The sequence below is a fragment of the Rhinatrema bivittatum genome, chromosome 14, assembly GCF_901001135.1.
Source record: "Rhinatrema bivittatum chromosome 14, aRhiBiv1.1, whole genome shotgun sequence".
Taxonomy (NCBI): domain Eukaryota; kingdom Metazoa; phylum Chordata; class Amphibia; order Gymnophiona; family Rhinatrematidae; genus Rhinatrema; species Rhinatrema bivittatum.
In genome coordinates this window covers 22,065,395-22,089,729 of record NC_042628.1, presented here as the reverse complement: position 1 = coordinate 22,089,729, position 24,335 = coordinate 22,065,395, and the positions used below count along the sequence as shown (strand labels likewise).

The 24,335-nt window shown below is 38.9% G+C and overlaps 1 protein-coding gene across 3 annotated transcripts in view; it reads right to left on the bottom strand.

Moving 5' to 3' along the window:
- SNX29 (sorting nexin 29) overlaps positions 1 to 24,335 on the bottom strand; it is a 464,358-nt gene that overhangs the window by 351,020 nt on the left and 89,003 nt on the right. For all 3 annotated transcript variants that reach the window (XM_029577102.1, XM_029577103.1, XM_029577101.1), the window contains exons 12-13: positions 21,205 to 21,268; positions 18,795 to 18,923 (exon numbers count right to left, since the gene is read on the bottom strand). In XM_029577102.1, coding sequence (XP_029432962.1) covers positions 18,795 to 18,923; positions 21,205 to 21,268 — 193 coding nt within the window. The remainder of the gene's footprint in view (positions 1 to 18,794; positions 18,924 to 21,204; positions 21,269 to 24,335) is intronic.

The following is a 24,335-nucleotide window of genomic DNA, read 5'->3' as shown; positions in this document are numbered from 1 at the left end:
GTAGTAACCGCCGCATCAAGCAAGTTACCCCGATGCTTGTTTAACCAGACTGCACAGATCCATGCCTTGTTGGATGTTGTCTGAATGTAAATCCTTTTTTCCACATTTCCCCCTACCGTTGAAGCAGAAAGCAACGACGTATATGTATTCAAAGTGATGTATCAGGCTTAATTGGTTTAGAGTAGTAACCGCCGCAATAAGCAAGCTATCCCCAATGCTTGTTTACCCAAACTGTGTAGTTCAGTCCTTGTTGGTTGTTGTCTAAATGCAAATCCTCTTTTCCACATTTCTCCTTGCCATTGAAGCAGAAAGCAATGTTGGAGTTGCATTAACCGGGTGAAGGCTTTTTGAGTAAGGGTAGTAATTACCAGATATTAGCATCCATTCCAGCAAGCCACCCCCATGGCTCTTCTCTTCATTCCCATCTTCTAGACTTTATGGATCCACAGTGTTTATCTCATGCCCCTTTGAAATCCTTCACAGTTTTAGTCTTCACCACTTCCTCCGGAAGGGCATTCCAAGCATCCACCACCCTCTCCGTGAAGAAATACTTCCTGACATTGGTTCTGAGTCTTCCTCCCTGGAGTTTCAAATCATGACCTCCCTAGTTCTACTGATTTTTTTCCAATGGGAAAGGTTTGTTGTTGACCATGGATCATTAAAACCTTTCAAGTATCTGAAAGTCTGTATCATATCACCCCTGCTCCTCCTCTCCTCCAGGGTATACATATTTAGATTCTTCAATCTCTCCTCATAAGCCATTTTATGAAGACCATCCACCTTTTTGGTCAACCTTCTCTGGACCGCCTCCATCCTGTCTCTGTCCCTTTGGAGATACAGTCTCCAGAACTGAACACAGTACTCCAGGTGAGGCCTCACCAAGGCCCTATACAAGGGGATCATCACTTCCTTTCTCTTACTAGATAGTTGATTTAGAAACAAATTTACCATTCTTTCAAAATATCTTGCTCAGTGGTAGGGCTATGAAATGCTAAAAGGTAGGTCCTCAATATGATCAGGTTTTCTACTCCCTGAGTCTGCTGGGCAAGGGATGCTGCAAAGGCAGCGGTCACAGCCCTTGTTGGGGGGGGGGGGGGGGGAGTTGTGGTCATTACTTAAGGATGACGGATGACACCTAGTGGTCACATTCGGGACTTGTGGTAGTAGGGTTCCGGAAGGAACATGGTACATGGCTTCTGGCCCAGGATCCATTGCTGCAGTAGGTACACTGGTGGGGGGAGGAGGGGGAGAAGAGGAGAAGGATATAAAATTAGGGAGGAGGGGAATCTCCAGATAGTTGTGAATGAGAGCTCATGACATCAGATCCCAGCACTGGTTCTGACAGAGATGAAGTACAAAAGAAGCAGGAGAAAACTGCCAGGTTAAAAAAATTATCTTGATTTAATTGATCATCCCATCTCCTTTTCATAAAATCAAATTACCTTTCAATAAATATGACAAAGTCAGGCAATATGCAACTTGTCATTAATGCTCCAGAGAGTTCAAATCCTGCATATGGTGCACTGTGAAAACAAATACATTATTACGAATTTATCTTTTACCAGCTCATCCCAAAATATGTACATCCATGAAAGAATCTATTCTATATTATCTATAGCATAGAAATTTACTTTTCTAAGGAGTTTTTGGAAGATGCATTCTTAAAAAATGTTCTCTATAACTTGATTATACGACGTTGTGAACATTGCCTTGTATATAATAAAAATATCTGAGCAAAAACACATTCTACTGTAAATAATGGATATGCAAAAAGAATAGCATCAATTCTGGCTTCACAAATTTCAAAACGTCATGAGTTATCTAGATTTCTTCAAGCTTGTTTGAAACTAACAAATTGTTTTCTGTTATGTTGTCTAATCTTGTGGAGAATACTTCACCACCTGAGCCCAAAGGAGAGTCCGCAGCTGGTTTGCTGTTCAGTAACCGAAGATCCTATTGCAACTTCATAAACCATTTAGAGAACTATATTAGCAAGAGACAGCCATGCACAGAGATTTCCGTGACATAACAGATTTCAAAAATTAAAACTGTGCTGGACTTTTTTTTTTTTTTTTTTTTTAATTTTGCTGCAGGTGGAAAAAGATTTGAGTGACCGAGTAACAGCAACAAAACTAGTATTTAAAAAATAGAAGGGCTTGGCCTGTGGCTGAATGGCAATGGTTACACACCGCCATGCAGAGGGATCTAGGTTTGATTCCTGGGTCAGATCTTCCGATCACTGGGCTGGCCAGGGGGAGCAGTAGCATTCATCACACAGCCAGGCCTAGGATTACAGGAGGAGCTCTGGGGCATGGCCACTGACCGAGAGCTGTTGCTGCAATGACCGGGCTTAATCAGGTTGGGAAGGGGAGAGAAAAGAAGAACATTCCCTAGATAATTGCAAATAAAAGCTTATGGCACCAGATCCCAGACCTCCAACCCCATCTTCAGCTCCTATGTAACTGGAAGCCTAAAGGAGTAGAAAAAAAATGCTGGTGCCCTCCTTCCCCCACCCAAAACAAAAAATAGAAAATCCAGTTAGTATTTACAACAAACAAAATCATTAAGCTCACTATTTTTCATTCATTTCCAACAGCTCCTTCAGTCAGTCCTCTCATGATTCTGAACCATATTGTTAGTAAGAAATATTGTTAGTAAGAATATAGTAAGAAATACATTGGCAGCACTCATCTTCAACAGGACCTCACAAGCAGACATCACTCTGATATACTGCACGCAGAGGGTGTAAAACTCACTATAATTCCTAGTGCCACTATCGATGTAAAGTAATCATTCAAATCTACAAAAGTCAGTATTGCCCAATATCTCAATGCACCAAAAGATCAATACAAATAATATTTGTATCTGGGGTTATCAGCAGCCCAGAAAAACACTTCAAAAACCTTGTGCGGGTGGTGCCGGTCCACTCAATCACCTACCCCCAATGCTGATGCTACATTTTTAGAGATTATTTTGTGCATAAAAAACAGTCTCAAAGCATGTGAATCTTACTAAATGGACAGAACACTCATGTCCCATCATATTCTGACATCAGCTGATATTTCATACAGTCAGCTACTTCAGGGGAAAATATCTAAATCTAGCACTTATCTGGTGTCTTAACGGATGATGGTCTCACAATTCGAACCAGAGTCCTTGTTCAACAGTCCAAGAAATGCCACATAAAACGCCCAAAATGTAATGAAGCAGCTGATTATACAAAACGTCAACTGATATTGGATTCGGCTATAGGAATGAACACTACCTTACTGCATCTAATATAGTCAACATACACATCTATTATCATGACACTACAGAACGTACATACTCTTCTCAATAATGAAACGTGAGGCATGCAAGTAGAAAAAGGACAGAGAGAAATCAGCAAGGACAGGGGTTTTCCAGCAGTTCTTGTAAAGAATGACTATCAAGGCAAAAGTGAATGCAATTTTACACTCCTAGCAGGCAATGTTTATTTACAGAATATTAAAAAGAGAGCAAGCAGGTCTGAACTTCAAAAACAAATGTAGCTGAAAACAAAAAAGAGAGGTCACCTGAATGTTTCCAACAAGTATAGATATAGAGACACCAAAACAAGCTATATCCACTATATTCACTTACAATTTTCAGCTTATTTTGACTCCTGGGGTCTACATGCATATACTTTTTGGAATGTTTGCAGAATGCTATAAGACTGGGCTCCAATTTCTGAGTCATTCTCCTTCTTTCTTAATAAAAAGGCAGCAAGCTAACAAGAAATGATATTTAAACACAAAACCTGTGAATAGTTTCAATATGGGTTATGAATTATTTTAGCTCCAATTCAAACAGTTGCTTCCAGTATATGTCTTGACTAGATGGCATTTACACACCAGGAAAAGTGTCAAAATCTGCCAACTAAATTAGTTACATTAGCTTTTTCTGACACAAAAACCTCTCTCTGTGCATGAAATACATGCAAGACATGGCTGAGTAAATCAGGCCATAAGAATTTACTAACTCCTAAAGTAAATGCTGCACACTAACAGTGCTAAAACAGTTGATAAAGTAGCCAAGATCTGCAAAACATGAAGACGTACAGGCCATTGTCGCTGAAATGATCAATATGGTTTATGAGTTGCCCCTACAGGTTGCCCCTTAGAAATGCCAAAGATTAAATAGATTATCATTACTAGAGTTTGCAGCATAAAATCTATCAAGCAATGTAATATTATCAATGGAGGTTGGCTAAGAGAAGAAAATAGGAAATCACCATTATCTCGCGTGCATCAGACAGACAGATAAATATTCCTTAAGGCAAGTAAACAGTACACAGATACAGGGCCAATCCAGTGGCCATGCCACACTCTCAAACTCAAGCTCCTTGCTATTGGGACCAGGAGCGATAACACAAAACACAATGGCAGATAACAACCACAAAGCCTATCTAGTCTACCCACCCTTCCTACTGCAAAACTTATTTCATCTCTCATTTAAGGTCCTTTCCCCGCCCCCTAAAGATCCTCTTTGTTTATCCCATACTTTTGTGAATTTCAATACAGTTTTTGACATCTGCTGTATGTATTTTGTCTACCCCACCCTTTCTTGTGAAAATGTTTTTCTTACATTACTCCTGAGCTTCCTCTCTATCAGCTTCATACTATAACCCCTTGTTCTAAAACAAGCTTTACACTGAAAAGGTCTTGCATTTTCAACATTATTTATATCTCTTACATAATTGAATGTCTATTCTATTCCCATTCTCCATCCTCTCCTCCAGGGGTTACACATTAGAGCTCTTACACCTCTCCTAGATCTTATTATACAGGCTCTGCACCATATTGCTAGCTCTCTTCTCAACTGTCTCAACTCAGTTTCTGAATTTTTGGATATACAGCCTCCAGATTTAGACACAATAATCCAGTTAAGATCTCACCAATGAAATTATCTTTTTTTTTTCCTGGATGATTATATCTCTGCATTTTAGCATCCTCTGGCTCTTGTCAAGGCCTTGACAAACTGATTTAAAAGTTTGAATTCTTCAGATACGATCAAGTCCAGATCCTTCTCTTGCTGGTCATCGGGCATTTCCCTCCCTATGTTTTAGCATCCCATGTACATGACTTTTCACTTTTTTGAATTAAGGAAAAAGCACTTGACAGCTCCAAGGAAAATGTATATAAATGGTGAATATTCAAAAGATGCACACATAAAAAAAAAAAAATAGCACACCCAAGTGTAAATCTGGGTCCGTGGGTAAATTTGCCATGTGATAAAGGGGTGGGCCAGGAGCATTCTGGGGAGGAGGCAACATTTATACACATAAGTTGCTATTTTACAATCTGACAAAGTGACGCACATAAGTCTTCTACTTGCACATGCAATATTTACATTTGGTCCTTATCTGGTGTAAGTGATCGTAAACATCTGAAAAGTGAAAAAATGATTGGTGGGGGGGGGGGGTTCTGAGTGAACAGCCAGAAGGGTCTTCACGAGCTACAGAAAGACTGGGCAAACTGGTAGACTAATTGGTAAAACTGGTTATTTCATAGCCATATGCATGTTAGAACAGTGGTTCTCAACCTTTTTCCCATCTGACAGACCACGCTCACATGTGAGACTCACTGCTCATTACAATTCACGGCGGAAATAAAAAATAAAGGCCCAGTATTACTTTTACTGTTAAGAATGACACATGGGAAAGATAAGTATTCTGTCTGAACAGAAATTGCATAAATAGTAAACATCCCACAGCAAAACAGCACCAATTTCCAGCACTCAAACAGTAACCACCTTACCTAAGAAAAGGCAACACTGAAAATATTACACCAGGCCTTAAAACTCCAATACACCTCCTATTAGGAAAACGGACCAAGCCAGCCTGCTATAGAGCCCTACACAGAAACTACACGCCAGCAGGAAACCTCACCTGAATCACATGTGCTGACCCTCACCTAACAAAGAATGAAGAGACCAAAACGCATAACTAGAAGCATGCAGACAAAAACTGAACTGGAAAGCACAACAAGCCAGAGACTCAGTATGCAGTACAACAATGGAAAAACAGAAACATCACTAGTCCTCATAAAACATACCAAGAAATATAAAATCAATAGCAGTAAAACCATAATAATAAAAAGAACAGATTATTTCAAAACAGCTGATGAATGGAATATCCAATAATTAAAAATTCATATAAAAAATTTCCAGAGACCAATCAATATTTCAAAATAGCAGACACAAAGACCCAATAATGAAAAATAATAAGGATAAAAAAATGCTTTGCTCTGCATTCCTGGGAACATTTGTTATCTAGGTGCCCTGAGATTGTTTTGAATTAGCAGGAGGAGAGATGGTATGCTTGCAACTTTCTCTCTCTCAGTCACACACAAGCTCTCTCTCTCTCTCACACTGGCTCTCAATCACACACAACACATGCTCCCTCTCTCACTTACATAGACTCTTAGTCACGCACATATACACATGCTTTTTATCTCTAACTTATATAGGCTCTTAATCATACATTTATACACATTCTGTCTGTTTTCATACTTACACATACACAGGATTTCAATCACACATTTACATACATGCTATATCTTTCTCTCACACACCGACTCTCATTCACACTTACATACATGTTTTCTCTCACACATAGGCTCTCAATCACATACTCACATGCTCTCAATCACACACAGACACACATGTTCTCTCTCTTATGCACACAGCCCCTTAATCATACATACACATGATCTCTCTCATTTACAAATACAGGTTCTCAATCATACACTTACCTTCATGCTATCTCTCTCACACACAAAAGGATCTCAATCACACACAGGCTCTCAATCACTCAGTTACATTCATGCTGTCTCTCTCTCACACACACACACACAGGATCTCAAACACATATGCTTACTCGCTCACTCACTCTCTCTCCCCCCCACCGAACTAGCGGCTGCAGCAGCCTCCTCCACTTAGAGATCTCGCAGCCTCGAGAAAAGAGTCCCATCGGTCACGAGGGCTGACGTTGCTCCTCTTTTGCTCAACCCGCGCTGCTCATTCTTCGGGCCACGCCCCTCTTCTTTGAGCCTATGCTGCCCACACACTAGCGTGGTCTCTTCTTCCTGCGCACACAGCCACTGAGTACCGCTTCTTCTTCTGGGCCACAGGGGGCGGGAAGAAGAGACCATGCTGGTGCCTCTGACTCCGGCTTTCCTATCGCGTTCCACCCAGGCTATTAGCATTTTAAGCCCGGGCGGAAGTTAAGTTCCTATTTCGCTGGGGCAGGGGAAGCAGCTGGGCCAGTGGGGATCGGGAAGTGTGGCGACACACAGTCTGAGAACCGCTGTTAGAAAATCCCCTGACTTACACATGTAAAAGCAGGCTTACATGGGGGTAAATGAGTCTAAATATAAAGTACAACTATACGGGTAGATAATTTGCACACACTTATCCAGCTAAATTCTGACTTATCCGGCTAGATAGCGCCTTTGTGTGGATATGATACGCGCAGGTTATACAATACGAGTACATATGTGCGTACATATGCTAGCGCATGTAAAAGCCACGAGTCGCACAAATTTGAACTTATCCAGATAAGTAGCACAATTTTTATTTATTTATGTATTTATTTGGATTTATCCAGGTATCCTACATACCTGGATAAGTCCGAAAAGCACTACTTAGACAGGCAGCAGCACTTTTCAGACTTATCCAGCTAAGTGCTGCATAAATCAGAACTCGTTCTCTTTTCCAGATAAGTTTGAACTTGTGCAGCTCATGGTTTTTATATGTATAAGCATGTGTGTGCATATATGTACTCGTATTTTATAACCTGCGCATTTAGGGGTAGATTTTAAAAGGGTGTGCGTGGGCGTAACATGTGTGTGCGCTACCCGGCGTGTGCAAGGGGGGTGCACAATTGTGCACACCGAGCCATGCTGCCTTCCCCTATTCCCTCCCCCCTAGCCTGACCTTCCCTCCCCTTCCCCTAACCTTGCCCCCCCTAGCTCTACTCTAACCCCACCCAACAGTTTTATCTTACCTTTTGTGCCTGCCGGCACATGATCCTTCAACATAGCGGCAATGGCCGCTGTGTCGGAGGTCTCTGGTCCCGCCCCCCTCCCACGGACTGCCGCTTTACGCACGTCGCCAGGCCTTTTTAAAATAGGCCCTGTGCACGTAGGGCTTTCAAAATCCAGCCCATAATATCCACACAGGTTATAAAATACAGTAGCAACTTTGCATGTGCCCATATACACATGTAAATGGGTGCACACGAGCAGTTTTGAAAGTTATCCTCCCTGTGTTTTAATGATAACATCCATTGGCTAATCAAATAGCAGAAAAAAAGAAATAGCATGCTGCAGCACTTGGCCTGTAAGTGGGAAAGAAAAATGATAGAAAAATGTGAAGAAAGTCACCATCTGTGATGGATCTCTAATGAGAATCAGATGAGCAGGAGAAAAGCAGTCATCATATGAACCAGGAAAAGGATTTGCTCAAGGTCTTGCACTTTTAAGAGGCTCCACATACCTATGTACCCAGTTCTGGCATGGGCACCAGTCTCTATCCTTTCCCCATGTAACTGGCTTCTCTCCTCTCTTCCCCACAATCAGATTTCATTTTTTTTTTTAAATCTAAGCTTCAAAGTTAACAGTGCTAGCAATTTTTGCACTGCCTTCACATAACTAAAACAGAACAGTAGCTTCCAATGCTGTAGGGATCAAACTATGCAAGTTAAGTCATATAGCAGAGAAAAAGTGGGAGAATCATAAAAGTAGACCATTGAGAAAGGATGAGGCAGGCAGAGCAAGGCGGCCACAGATGGATAAGGAAGGCAGAGAGATGAGCCATAGAAAAGAGAGAGACACAGATGGCAGAATGAACACAGGAGACAGAGGCACTGGAGAGGAAGAGAAATAGGCTAGAAAAGACAGGATCACATGACATGAAGACAGTGAGGAAAGAAGCAAAAAGGCAATTTTATGGCAAAGGGCAAGAGAAGAATAAATCAGATTATAGGGAAGAGATTATAAAACAGACAAAGAAAGTTACTATCACCATTTGTCAGGGTTGATGGAGTCGGCCCTATGAGTTGTATGCTGTGAGCCTGCCGCAGAGCTACAGAGATGGCTGGCTCCCCAAGAAATCCTAGCAATTTTACCTGCTATACTAGGGAGAGCTAGATATGCTTCTGATGCACTCCAACTGGACCAGTACAGAGTGTGCCTCAAATTTAGCCCAATATATAAGGCACATAGTGCTGGTGAAACCAACCTTCTCACCATTTGCCCCACAGAAGCACAACCCGTCTGGCCTCTGATCCAGACCCTGACCCTGCCTAGTAATCTTGTTTCCATTGTCCCTGCTCTTCTATCTAGTTCCCACTGGGCTCCATCAGCATGCCTCAATCTTGCCTCTCCAAGTATGCATCTTCCCTCAGGGACAGCCTCTGATTGATGAGTCCTGATAGTATGGACAAGCCCCAAACCAGAGGCAAGGCTTGGATGAAGCATTCCTGAAAATTCAAGAGACTTTATGAAAAGCATTCTAATTTCTGGTCCAGTCTCCTACCTTTCTTCCCACCCAGTTAATAATTGTATTTTTTTTTTAGAATTATACATGCCGTTTCAGGAAAAGATGAACCGTTCAATAAAAACGTATTGTAAACTCCTTTCTGGTGACGTGGCTCTAAATGATAGCAAGATCTGGGTGTAACTCCCAATGAAGTGGCTGCTTGACTAGACCTCTAGGTTATGATCTTCACCTATGGAGGGGAAGAGGAACACATGGCCATAGCCATCCATGACTTTATGCTGGCAGTCAGCTTTGAAGAATGGGTTCTTTGCCCACAGCATCAGTCTTCTTGTGGCTCCATTCCAGGCTTTGCCAGCAAATCTAAAGACTTCATTTTAGACAGCCCCAGCAGTTTCAGTCAGCGCACCAGCGATTCCAGCTGTCCCAGCAGCCTAGTCGGTGCACTAGTGACTCCATTCCAGGCAATGCCCGCAGTGATGAGGATTTCACTCCAGGCTGAACGAGTTCAGCACCGGCTGTCTATGCAGCTGCAGCTCCAGTAACTCGAGCGACAGCTTTCTCTGCTGCTCCAGCTCCAAGCTTCAGCTTGGACCCTTTGAGCTCAAAAATTCATTTTACTTTATTATATATATTTTGCATTGTTTATATGCCATTATTCTACGTTAAACTGTATAGATTATATCATATAATATAATTTTTATTTATTACTATGTTAAGCTATAATATTTATTTATCACCATGTTTAATATGTTTAATTGTCATCCAGTTATTGTTCCATCGGTGCTACTGTTCTATGTAAAGCCCCTCTCTCTGTTGGGCAGTTTTTCGTTTTCGTTTATGTAAACCGGAGTGATTTGTAGTCCCTACAAGAATTTCGGTATATAAAAATTAAAAATAAATAAAAAATAAATAAATAATCCACTGCCAGCTGTCTTCATAGCTCTAGTTCAAGTGAAATCTGTTCCAGGCTGAACCAATTTCTTCGACAACTCCACTCCAGGCCATTCCAGCTGCTCCTGTGAGGACTCCGTTTCAAGCCGCATCAGAAAATTCAAAGATTCCACACTAGGCTGTCCCAGAAGCTCCAGCCTTTGCACTGGTGAAGTCATTGGCAGCTGTTTCTACAGCTCTAGTGCCTGCTTTTGCACCGGCGAAGTCCACATCAGCTGCATCTTCAGCTATAGTTCCTGTCCTTGCACCAATGAAGATAGTGCCACCTGCTTCTTCAGCTCCAGTGCCTGCATTCATGAATCCAACTCCAGCTGTCTCTACAGCTCCAGTTCCTGTTTCCATGAATTCAACTCTGGCTGGCTCTATAGCTCCAGTACCTGCTTCTGCAATGGTGAATCTAGCACCAGTTGTCAATACAACTCCAGTGCCTGCTGCTACACTGGTGAATTCAACATTATCTCTCTATATAGTTCTAGTTTTTGCTCCAGTTGCCCCGAGACTGCAACTGTTCCTAACTTTGCTCCAGATGCCTCAGAGATTGCAACTGTTCCTGATTCCTGGCAAAGACTGGCCCCATGTCTGTTCTCGATTGCGCCTCTCTGGGTTGGGTTAGGGATCCCAGAGGTGTTTGGGACGATTTAGAATCCACCCAGTGGGGGGGGGGGGGGGGCATTCTGTAAGGGTCAACCAAATTTGAAACTGTGGCCCTGGAAGTTGTAGGCTGTGAATCTGTGGCAGAGCTACAGAGACAGCTGGTTCTCCAAGGAGCCTAAGAATTTTTACCCGCTATACTAGGGAAAGTCAGACATGCTTCTGCGCCGGTCCAATTAGACCAGCATGGAGTATGTCCCAAATTCAATCCAACATATAAGGCATTACCAAAAGGCACACAGTACTGGTCCTACCAACCTTCTCAGCACTATCTGTCTGGCCTCTCCAGGTATGCACCTTCCCTCCTCTAGGATGGCCTCTGTTTGCCAAGCCTTGATAGCCCTGACACCATTCAAAAAGTCTTGCTCAAACAATTACCATTATTTTATTTAATGTATTATACATTTTGTATTCCACGAATTCATATTGTTCAGTGCAGGTTTCAGTTATTCCAAAATTCCATAATGAATACACCATCCCATCTTCCATAGATTGTATTCTTTATATGGTTTACAAAGATTCTCCAGTGAATGACACTTTTTAACATATGTCAAACCACAATATAGAGAATGCGTGCTCTCTTCACAATGCAGGGACAAACAATTAGTAAACCAAATTATTATTACTGTATTATTTGAAAATACCACCACAAATGTCTCTTGATAGATTGAAAATATCCCTTATGCAAAGTGCTTCCAAGAAGAAAGCCTGTATGGACCCTCAAGGAGAGACAAGCACAACTATCTCAAGCAACAGCCATACATTTCCATCTGCACATAGTTTTAAACAAGTCTTTCATGAATTAATGTTGTTCAAATTGTTTTCTAACATTGTAATTTCAAAAGAAAAGACATAAGGTCCTCCAAAATTACTGCCCATGTGCTTAACTCAAAAGACCATTCCATACAATGTTTAACATGCTGATGTGATTATACATATACTTTGTATAATTACTGAACAATGCTTTAAAGCAATTTAAAAATCATTTTTTTTATATATAAACAATATATTTTTTTTTATTTAATACAAATTAGTGTCTCTGTAGAACTCCTGACATAAATGCTCATTACCTATTCTTAAAAAGAATGAGCATGACAAATGCCTGAATCACCCATCTGATCTCAATATAAAATATTCCAAAGCTGTAGGAGAAATGAGTCAAAGGTATGAATATACATTTTATAAATCAAAATATCAAGACTAACTAATAAAGCATTTGTCTTTTGCTGATTATTATGCAGCTTTAAATGTCAAACTCGGATGCACGTGGATTAAAAAAAATGGGCATTGCAAGCAACAAATGATTTATTTTTTTCAAAAACTGTTATGAATACCCTTTCTTTTTAGCAAACCAATACATTACTACAACATTCAAAACATATCATATGTAAGACTGAAGAAAAAATTACATTTGACCATCTGGTTCAGCTTCTTCTAAATGTGCTAATCGCAATGTGGATTCTGTTACTCAAATATATTAATGAAACAGCTAATGTTTTTAGCACCCAAAAAAGTGTACATTTATTCTTAAACATAGAAGAGACAAAACTAAGTTGTTGACCAAAATAAATGAAACACTAAACAGATTGGTAAGTTGTAGTGACTCCTATACAGCCAATATTAAAATCTTACATGCAAAACATGAAATATAGAATGACAAAAGCAAAGAACAAAATTCATTATCATGCATATATAATCCTTAGTACACTGGATGCATCTTACTTGAAAACTATGCTCACTTCTGGAGTTAGGCTTAACACAAAGGGGCAAAAATAAAAGAGGCTGCACGCCAGAGGGAGTGTTGACTACAGAATCTTCATCTACTGGTGGTAAGCTGGGGAAGAGCACTTAAATCTTGAGAAAAAAATTCTTAAAGGATTAAACTATTACTGGTTATGTATCTTGTCTGCTTGTTTTTTTAAGGTTAGTATTTGTTTGTGTTAATTTTTGTGTTTGTTCAGGGAAAATAAACTTTGGATTAATTCTTTCAACTAGTAAAGTTAGTATTATTAGAATTCTAAATTTGCAAAGGTCACTTATTTATTTATTTATTTTATTTATTTGTATGCTTTTATATACCGAAGTTTAGCGAAAGGCCTTCACTCCGGTTTACAGGTATAACATCAGTTTACAAAAAGTTGGTTTACATTCATAACTGTGAGAGGTGGCGTAGGTCTTCACTCCAAAGAACAATTAAGAGAACATAGGTTTATAAGAACATACATGAGGATTAGAAAGTAACTGTGGGAGGTGTTAAAACCAGAGACAAATGAATTGTCAAACTGTGTATGTTAATGCAGTCGGGTATTGTCATGGTATTTATGTCATCTAGCATTAGTGGTTTCACCGCGTGGTGATATCTCGTGATTTTTATAATTTACAATGGTGTGACATCAGTTGGACGTAATAGGCTCAACTGAGTATGATGCAGGTATACAAGCTGGGTGGTGATTGAGATGGTGATTGAAGTGGTTGAGGTTAGTAAAGTGCTTAACGGGAATTGAGGTTCTTGGGTGTGGCAGGGTAATCAATTAGCCTATCCCTTCTTTGTAGGCTTGTCTGAAAAGCCAGGTTTTGAGCAGTTTTCTAAATATTTTTGTGTTGTTCTGTAGTCTTAGGTTTTCCGGTAGGGAGTTCCAGAGGAGAGGTCCTGCTATTGATATAGCTCTTTTTCTTACGGTAGTGAGTTTGGCGGTTGTGACTGATGGGATGTCCAGCTGTGCTTTGTTTGTTGATCTAGTGTTGCATTGAGAATAGTGTCGTTGTATAATGGTGTTTATTTATTTATTTAAATTATTTTAATATACCGATGCTCAAGACAAAGTCTTATCGTACCGGTTTACAGTATAACCAGGGGAAAAACAATAACCAGAAGAAAGAAAGTTACAATGAACAGGGATTACAATATAGGACAATTGAAAGAGGAAGAATTAGTTTAACAAAGCTCACCTAAGAGTAAAACGATATAGAACACCATGTTTAAGCATGGTGTTCTATACACAACAATACACAACAGTGAAAGCACATGTTTAGGCATGTGCTTTCACTGTTGTGTATTGCGTTGTGGGAAATGGTTAGGATTTTGTATTTGATTCTTTTTTCTACAGGTAGCCAGTGTAATCCTTTTAGCACAGGGATGATGTGGTCAGTTTTTTTGCGGCCAGTGAGGATTCTGGCTGTGGCATTCTGTAGTATTTGGAGTGGTCGGATGGTTGGACGGTTGATTTGGGTAGGCCTATCAGGAGTGAGTTGCAATAATCAAAGCTTGTAAAAATTAGTGATTGGAGAATGGTTCTGAATTCAGGGTGGTTCAGGAGAGGTTTTAGGTGTTTGAGAATTAGTAATTTGTGGAAACCTTCTTTGATTTTCATTGCAATGTGTTTTTTGTAAATCAGCTCTGGGTCAATCCATATTCCTAGATCTTTCACATTTTCTTTTAATTTGATGAGCGTGTTGTCAATTTGGATGGCATGGTTCTGGTGATCTCTGGAGTTTTTGTTTTTTTATCGGAGAAGATGACAGTATTGATTCCTGGACAACTATCACTAGTTGATTCCCACCCATCTCTCATCCCCATCTCCCTTATACAATGAGTTACAATAATCCAATAGTGTAGTTACCTAGACATGAACTACTGTGACTGGTTCATCTTCTCAATGAGAGGTCAGTTCTTCATAAATTACTTAGTTGAATTAGGCAACTCTTTACTGTTGTCTGGATTTTTGGACACTGTAGTTCCTAGTCTAGCAAGACTCCATGGCTTTTTACTTGTGCTTCTAGAAGGAGCTCAGAGTTTTTGAATAGGATTTTCAAATCAGGAACCTGTCTGTGTTTGAATCCAGAGAATTTCCATTTTGTTGGCATTAAGATGGAGTTTGTTATTTTTAGTATACCTTTGGATGGCTGTGAGACATGTACTTAGTTTTATTTTTAGATAAGTCCAGGTCTATTGATAGTATGCACAGATGTAGGTTTTTATATCAAAAGTTTGGATCAGCTGTGCTAGCAACCTGAGGTAAATGTTGAAAAGTACTGGTGATAGTATAAAAACCAGGGGGACCCCATACGTGAAGGTCCAAAGTGTTGACAAAGTTTCAGAGAAATGTACAGATTGTTGCCTGCCAGATGGAGAGGAGTTAGACCAGGTTAGAACCTTGCCCCTTAGGCTGGCCTCTGCTAGCCAAGACAGCATTATATTGTGATCTACAATATCAAAAACTGCTGAGAAATCAATCAGCATTAGAATCACTGCCTGGCTTCTATTGCAATATCTAAACAGATTATCTGTTCCATAATCTTGTCTGTATCTGGATTGGCAAGGATTCAGAGAGTTTCTTTCTGTAAACCAGCCATTTAGTTGAGTTTGCACTGTTGGTTCTACTAGTTTCTCCAGAAATGCAATCTTAGACACTAGGCATTAGTTTTTTAGGTTTGTCTGGATCCAGGGTGGCCTTTTCTAGGTAGCAATCTCTCAGGGGGAGTAGTTTACAATTTTTTATATTCTGGCTATGAAGCCCTCCTCCCACATGCCAGTTTCACTAACCTGCATGGGAAAATATTACTCCATTTCATCAACATCTGCAGATTCCTCATCTCCTCGACCTGTGAATCTTAAGGCGGCAGCTAGTCCTAAGTTCCAATCCCCTCTTCATACATGAAATCTCATCCCCCACCTCAGTTTCTCACTCCAACCCCACTATAATTCCCCTATCCCCTCAGAGAATACATGGTAGCCCCCCACTCTTGGCATAACCTAAACCCCATCCCTCCACCCAACTGTCAAAAAGAGGCCACCCAGACTCCCAGGATTCCATCTTTACCTGAGGGTAGTTTTAAGTTCATCGGACAAAAGCAATGCCCAATCATTCTTGCCCTACTGGTGCTGAAATTCAAAATGTTTCTATATCTATCTGACTCATGCCAGCAAGACATTTTTAAACAAAACAAAAAAAAAATCCCCACAAGTGCAAAGTTAGTGTGGCATATTACAATGACATATTTTTTCATCAGTGTTTATTACTTTTATTTTTTTCTGGAATAAGACTGCAGAGAAAGCTAGTAAAAGTATAAATTGTGATTCTACTAATGATCAAAGCAAATTTTTTTTCTGATGATGTGGATGTAATAAGGTCTCTCTAGAAAAAAAATATATATAGATATAAAATAGCAAAAAAAAAAAAAAAAAGGTAAACTATACAGAAGCAGTATATTGCCAACTAAATCAGAGATTAAATGAATAATTCCACATTCACTGTAGCACTTCTTTAATACCATAAATAGAGGCACTCATCTTTAGGAAAGCATCTACATCAAGATAGGCATCACATTCAGCATCTGAGAAAAATGTATTGCCTTATACTTCTACACAACGAAAGTCAAATTCCACTCAGAAACCAAACACTGACTAAACATAACCAAAGGACTAGACAAATCACTTCAGATTCTCAGGTGATATTTTCCTGTCCACAGACATTTATAAATTGCAGAAGTTGATAAGTGAGTTCAGCCATGAAAGCCAGAGAGCAGGGCCTGCAAATGCATCTGAGGAACAATAAAAATCATCCTTCATAGCAGGAGGGAAAAAAAATGTTAGTAGCTTAGCACTAATTTTCAGAACTAGCAAACCTAAATTTTTTTCAGAACTAGCAAGCCTAAAATTAGGAATTAAAGTTTTAGGGTACTAAATTTATGTGAATTTTCAACTGAAAACTTAAGAATGAATTTTCAAAGGGGTTTCATGCCTAAGTAGCATGCATGTGAGTACATGCTATTATATAAACATTAAGAGTACATGAGTATTTTTCATTTCATACATACATTTTACCAGGTAAATAAAAAAAAAGGGGGCAGACTAGGGGCATTTTTACAGCTAATAATTCACTCGCAGATGGATGAGGGGTATAGTTGAACTGGTGCAGGGTTTGCAGTCAAGAGCTAGAGTCTAGCTGAACTGGAAAAGGACTAGATGAACTGGTACAGGTGTCAGCACACTGGTAGTTCCACGTGTGGAGGAGTGGAGAAGCAGCCTAGTGGTTAGAGCAGCGGACTGAAGACAAGGGAAGCGAGAGTTCCAATCCCACTGCTGCTCCTTATGACCTTGGGCAAGTCACGTCACCCTCCATTGCCTCAGATACAAACCTAGGCCTAGATTTATCAAATGCAATAATTTCTGCATGAATAACGCCCACAATAAGGAAAAGGGTTGTGGCTATGATGATTTTAGAGTGCTATCTTAGCACTTCGCATAGATAGTTTATTCGCACCCTGTGATATTTGTACTTCGCTACTTGCGAAATGCCCAGCCAGGCAACTTCCTGGGGAGGGGGGAGAGAGAGAGTGACAAACTCTTTATAAGACTTTCATAGTAGTCAACTATTTATATCACTATAGGAGGGCCAGCTAATAACTTGAGGTGAGGATTTGGTGGTAGTCTAGGGTTTTGGGGATACTTACATGCAGAGTGAGCCATACGAACAGAATATTAGATCTCAGTGAAGATTTGACATCATTTGGAGAGAGGAAAATCAGACAAAGATGTGATTACTTCAATGTTCTCTCGCCCTAGCTTAATAGTACCTGGCATATTTGTGTTGGGGAAAGCCAAAATGAAAACTTGCACTGAGGCCTAAGTTGTTATTGATTTGCTACTGTTCCACTGGGATTTTAATGTCCATTGGGTGTGTCTCATATAAAAAGACATACCATGGGAATTACATGGAATATCGAGGCCATAAGGCCCAATATCCTCAACATGGTCTAGGCAGATTTGTTTTGATCCTTGAGCTTATCCTCAGGCTTTAGAGCTGAAGGATGCGAGACTTTCTTTGGCATTCCCTTGCCTTCAGGAAATGTAGCAACCCTGTGGTCCTTGCTTCAATGTCACCTTCAATGCTGGTTTAGTTTAATCTGACTTTTTATCAATTTTTTCTAGATGAGACAGTAGCCTTACCTTGTGCATCTTGATGGGCCTAGGCAACATCCTAGAGCAGATATTGCATGAGACACATCATGAGCCTCCTCCAAACACTTACAGTAAAATCTTGTGATGGTCAACAATAGACCTCTTCCACCTGAAGTTCAGGCAAAACTTGAAGTCACCTGCCTTCTCTACTATCATTACAAAAATCAACAACATGAAGAAAAAAAGACTTTTTCCTCAAGAAAAGATAAAGGAGAAAAACAGATGTCAACTAATCAACCCATCAGAAGCCAAAGGAAGGAAAAAAAAAAAAAAAAGAGGCCTTTAATGGCAGCTCCAAAAAATAATAAAACTTAGGACTCTGAAAACCCTTACTACAAGTTAGGAAGAAAGAAAACAAATAAAGTACACCAAACACAATAATAAAACAAGAAATGAGAAAACACACACTCTGGAGCCAAAATGCAGCAAAAACAAGTCCAACATCTATCCCAATAAAAAACAATGAACGGTGGCATGCTATGTGACAACAGGAACTGCTACACATGCTCAAAGAGATCTCCAAGAAAATTCTATAAATTGTGTCCATGTCACTGCCCTCATGATGACATCACCATCATGGGTCTTTTGCGAATACCCACACATCCAGTGCTTAACACCACACCTTCATATTTCTCATTGTATTCTCCACCGCTGCTATAGTGCTAGACAAAGCTATTGCAAGTGCTCCTGGACCTTTTCAGCTCTCTACCTTGTCAGTGCCTGGATCTTCACTGCATGTCGCTCCTCCTGTTCTGCCACTTCTCTTTTCAGGTTGTCAATTTCTTGCCTGAGTGCCGCAGAGTGTTCCATCTCTCCATCAAGCAGGTTTCGCAGTGATCTGGAAAAAAAGGAAGCACCATCTGTTATGGCTTTCAAATGTGACTGACCTAATAGAATACATTTTTGAAAGAGGTGTGCATTTTGTGATTTTTATGGTCATTTAAATTGCCACATCAGAAATCTATTTATGTGTGTACCAAGACTTTTATTTTGCTGTCTCAGTATATCTGTAATAAAGGAATACATTGCCATAAACGTATAATTTCAGCGTTTTCTCCTTAAACCAGCCAGAGCTGGGAAAACTACAAAAGCCCCTGGGGAGGGAGGAAAAGAGGATGTCCCAAGCATTATAAAATTCTACTGGCTGGTTAAAAGTGCACTTGTGCCAGATTCCAGAGAGAACCATAGTCTGCATAGTCTGATTCTCTCAGTCACAAGTGGGGCCAAATGGAAGGAAGTTAAAAATAGAAAGAAAACCAAGGGCTGCTGTGGAAAAAAAAAAAAAAAAAAAAAAAGGACTCATGGTGCCAAAACCCAATAAGGTCTGTCTATAAAATGGCCAGAGGAAGCTGTTGAGCAAAAAAATAAGTTTACATATTTATAGGGTTTAACATGGGATCTGAATACTCTATGTATTCATAAAAGGGAAAAAAAATAGATATTTTGTGTGTTTATTAATTGATGACACTGTCCATAATTGGAAACTGCTATAATAAGTTTTAAAGTGTATGTGAAAGACTATAAAACTTATTCAATAAGAATACAAGTGGAATGAGATCGGAATTATTAACTGTCTGCAGTTCCACAATCCTGACAGTACAATAAAAATGCAGTTTCTTCTTTCACTTTGCTTTAGTTTTTTTGTATGCATGTTAATATACCAATTTGAAAAGATTTTCCATTACATTTATATGCTTGCTTTTCTGTTGTATATGCATAATATGTAAATAATTTGGGCTCAACAAGTGGTGATTTGATCTTGTTAACTAACTTAAAAGCTTCAAAACATACTAAAACAATAAATGACCTATGTTCATACCGTAGAGTCTGAAACTTTGATTTTGTTAAACTAGATTAACTTTTTCCAGTTCACATCTTATTGTTTTCTTTTCAATGGCTTTTAAATTTCACCAATAGCCCAATACAGTGTATATGCCACAAATAATTAAAAATTGTTTAGAATCACAGCTAAAATCTGAGAACATGGACAAGAACAAACACTAAACATCATGTTATTAGTTTATATGGATGCAACTACGTTTCATACAGGATTTTCTAACATTTACAGAACACAGTAAGTCAAAGAGAATGATGTCAAACATTTCATATAAATAGAAATTCAGAAGTTTCTGGTTTTTTTCTACTGTTTATCCAGACTTCTCAGTTTATACATTCAAACCCTTTTAATTGTTCTGTTATGGAGTCTGACCCATGTCTCAGTATAATGCTGTGTTCTGCCATGAAGAAGAACCAAGTTGCACCTGCTCCCTGGCAAGGATCTCTCCTCCTTCCGTATCCCCAAACCAGGTTGTTTCTTCTTCTTTCTCTCTCTCGCTCTCCTAAGCTAGGTGACTGAGATCCCCAAACATGCAGTTGTTCCTATGGAAATCCACTGTTCCCGTGCCCACCATAGTTCCACCTCTCTCTCTCTCTCTACCAGGCAGATGAGAGGAAGCCTCATCCCATCCATGCTCAAGCCCTACTGTCTCTCCTCCTCCAGCCTCATCAAACCGGTCCCCTGGTCCCTTCAAGCCAGTTGTGTTTTCAGGATATCCCTAATACATGCATACGATACACCTGCATGCCATGACGACAATGCATGCAAACCTCTCTCATACATATTCATTATGGATATAGAGAAAACCCAAGTAGCTAGGCAGACCCAAGGACCAGACTGAATAGCACTGATCTACACATTAGTGCCCTCTTGAGAGCAGATAATGCTGGTGGAAAACTGAATAATTATTTTTGATATACCAATTTATTACACTGTAGAAACAAGGTTTGTCTTGCTTGGTTGGAATTTTTTGCAATGTTCAACAAAAAGTAGTCGTACAAAAACTTGCAAAAAGAAGGTAAGGGGAGAGATACAATACTCTTTTTTTTCTATTAAAGATATTCATATGTAATGGATTTAAACAGGGGCATCAATACAAAAAGAGGCAACAGAATCATTATACCATCAGAACATTCATTATTTTACATATTGTTGTAAACCGGTGTGATTGTAATCTGAATATCGGTATACAAAATAAAATAGATAAATTCAGTCTTCAATTTTGAATTCTGATATACCACAACAAACCCTTAAACATGGAAACAATTCCACAAAACCTTACATGTTTTGCTCTTCCAGTTCATCTTTTCTGTTCATCATGGCCACAATGGCTTGCCGAAGTTCATCTGAGAAGAAATACAGAAAAACATCTAGCTAATGGCACCTCTTCCATCATTTCAGAACAAGAATTAAAATAACCTAAATCCATCCAGTCTTAAAATAATTATTGTTTATGAATGCCAAACTATCTCAGGTTCTTTAAATTTCTTATATCAATTTCATGAACTAGATGAATATCAATATCCAAAAGCAGTTGAAATGCCTTAAGACTATTAATATAAATAATTTACTGTATTCAACAAGTTATTTTGATTACTCAAGGTATCAAACACACACAAGCATCTATTACAGTAAAATTTACAAAAAAAAAAAGATCCTTCAGTGTAATTACAGTACTCCCAAAATGAATATGCCTACTTGCACAATATACCCATTCATTTCAAAATAATATTTGTAACCGTGGTAACCAGAACACTTCTGGATCCCTCATATTCATTTCCAAGTAGGCCCAAATCAAAGTTCAAGAACAAGTTTTGGTTTAGACATAACAGATGGTCCCATAGTGCAGAAATAGTGAACTTTCTCCCCGGACTTGAGGAAGGGAATGTTATTTGATACAAGACCAAATTAGACTGGTACAGTGCCAGGACTGAAGAAAATCGTTGAAGTTCCTTCAACAATCTTTTATGTGAACACAGTAAAGATCATTAGTACTCCCATTTTAAGGAAAAATGGAATTTAAATCTTATTCCACAATGCAAAGAGACTTACCCACTTATCTGATGATAAAAGCAAGATTCCAATAATCATATTTTTAGAATTTATGGTTTTTTAAAAAATTGTTAAACAGTATGTTTAAATCAGAGCTCTGAACTACCAGTTCCTGCTTTTGGTGGTGCTCTATAAAGATATCAGAGTGCAATTTACAAAACAACCCACCTAGGAGGAAAAAAGATAACAGGTACTAAAATTTTAGTTTTTCTTTTAAAATTCTGCCAACTACAAAGAACCTGCAGGGTCTGCACTCGCTTTTTCTGCAGACAGATTTTTTCTGGTAAACAATGACCATAGATTTCAAACTTCAAACTACACAAATTGCTTTCTAATCCCACCCAAAACATGTTCCCAGGAATTTCTCCCCGCAATCTGGCTACATACATGCATTCTATGGAATCTCACATGTACTTTTAATCAGAATGCGTGAAGGCATAAGAACATAAGAAATTGTTCTTATGTTTTTAAACAGTCAATTTATCCAGGGAAATGGCTTTAAAAATTCTCTGAATTACAAACAGAGCAACTTGTAAACCCCTCTCATGGTAATAACCTACTGCTTTTAAGGACACTGCACATTGTTATTTAAAATAACTGGACTGAAGCAAGTTGGGAGGGGACATAAAATAAGAGGGAAAAAAATCCCCAGATAGTTGTGAACAAAGGCTCATGGCACCAGACCACACTCGTTTTTCTGACTGAGCTAGAAGCCCACAGGAGCAGGAGGAAACTGCTGGGTCAAAAAAAAAAAAAAAAAAAGAAGCTGAAAAATAAAGTACAACCAGAAACTATTTCTAATCACTTAAATCTTAGATAGCAAAAAATTATATTGTTCTCTTAGAAACTAGGTATCTGGTATATAAACAGTCATTTTTATGCTGTGGATTGTTTTTATGAGTAAAACAGCAGGGAGTCCATATATACCAAATCAAAGTATATATTTATTTTTACAATCCAAATTTATGCATACATGACATCCTATTCATAATTCTTGTATACCTGCTCTTGGTTTAAAATAGTGCCTTCTTTATATATGATAGAAATATGATTTTGCATCCATATAAAAAGACAAAATTAAAAAGAAATGTAAGAAAAAAACTAAATGTATACCATAATAGCTTATTAGTTTGATGTGCTATAATTCCAAACAATAATATTGCTGAATATATTAGGAAAGTGCAGAGGCAAATTTTTGTGGATACCTGAAATGGGACTGTATGGGAGCTCCCCAGAACAAGTTATAGAATCACTGTTATAGAAATTTCTCTCTTTGATACCATGAGAGATGGAGACCTTTATCATTCAGTATGACTGTGAGGTTTCTTACTTCCTATCTGACTTACAGAATAGTAAAAGGAAACATCTTAATTTAGCCCAGCCAATCAATCATTTCAGAGACTATCAGCCGCCAATGAGGTATGGATTTCTTTTCATGAATACATTGTATCAGTTTCTTTGTGAGGGGGGGGAAGGGGGATTGATATCTTGTATTTGGGTTCTCCACTGGTTAGGTAGCCAGTAGAGGTCAAACAGCACAGGGGTAAGGTGCTCTCTTATCCATTTACCTAAAATCAATCGAGCAGCGGTATTTTGTATAAGCTGAGGAGAATTAAGAATGGTCAGTGGCAGGGCTAAGTAAACTGAATTTCAATAATCCAGTGCGGGTAAAATCAAGGCCTGAACAACAATTCAAAAGCCAGCTGGATGAGGCAGCAGTTTCAAATTACATAGTGTAAGCAAAGTTTACAAAAACAGGATTTAATTACGGACTTAAGATGGGGGACAAATCAAAAGTTGAGAGTCAGTAACTCCTATAGACAACTCGTAATGATATTCCATCAAAATCCTATATCAACTATATATCTGAGGGAAAATCTAAATGCCTCCTTCCCTATTTCCATCCCATACTATCAACTGTTAAAGAGGATGAGGAAAAATACAGCATCACCTGATAATCAAGCAAGCATTTTGCAAAGAGAGCGGTGGATAGTGGAATATGAATTCTGACAGCAGAACTTCAGAACGTAGCACCATTTTCTGCTCAATAAACATGTTTTATTAAAACAAAACATACATTCCATTAGAGTTCTATAAGCAATTAAAACTGAGAAGCATAGAAAAGGACAAGATCTTTAACATTCTACAAATAGTCTTTATTACGAAACTATGTTACCGGACTTTAATGGCACTTCCTATATATAGTATTAACTTATACTTCTTTCTAAGATATATATATATGTGCCTCAATGTAAACCGTTGTGATGGTACACTACTTAACGACAGTATAGAAAAGTTTTTAAATAAATAATGCATAATTCATAAAGGTGAAAAGAAGAACGTGTGTATAAGGACTGGATG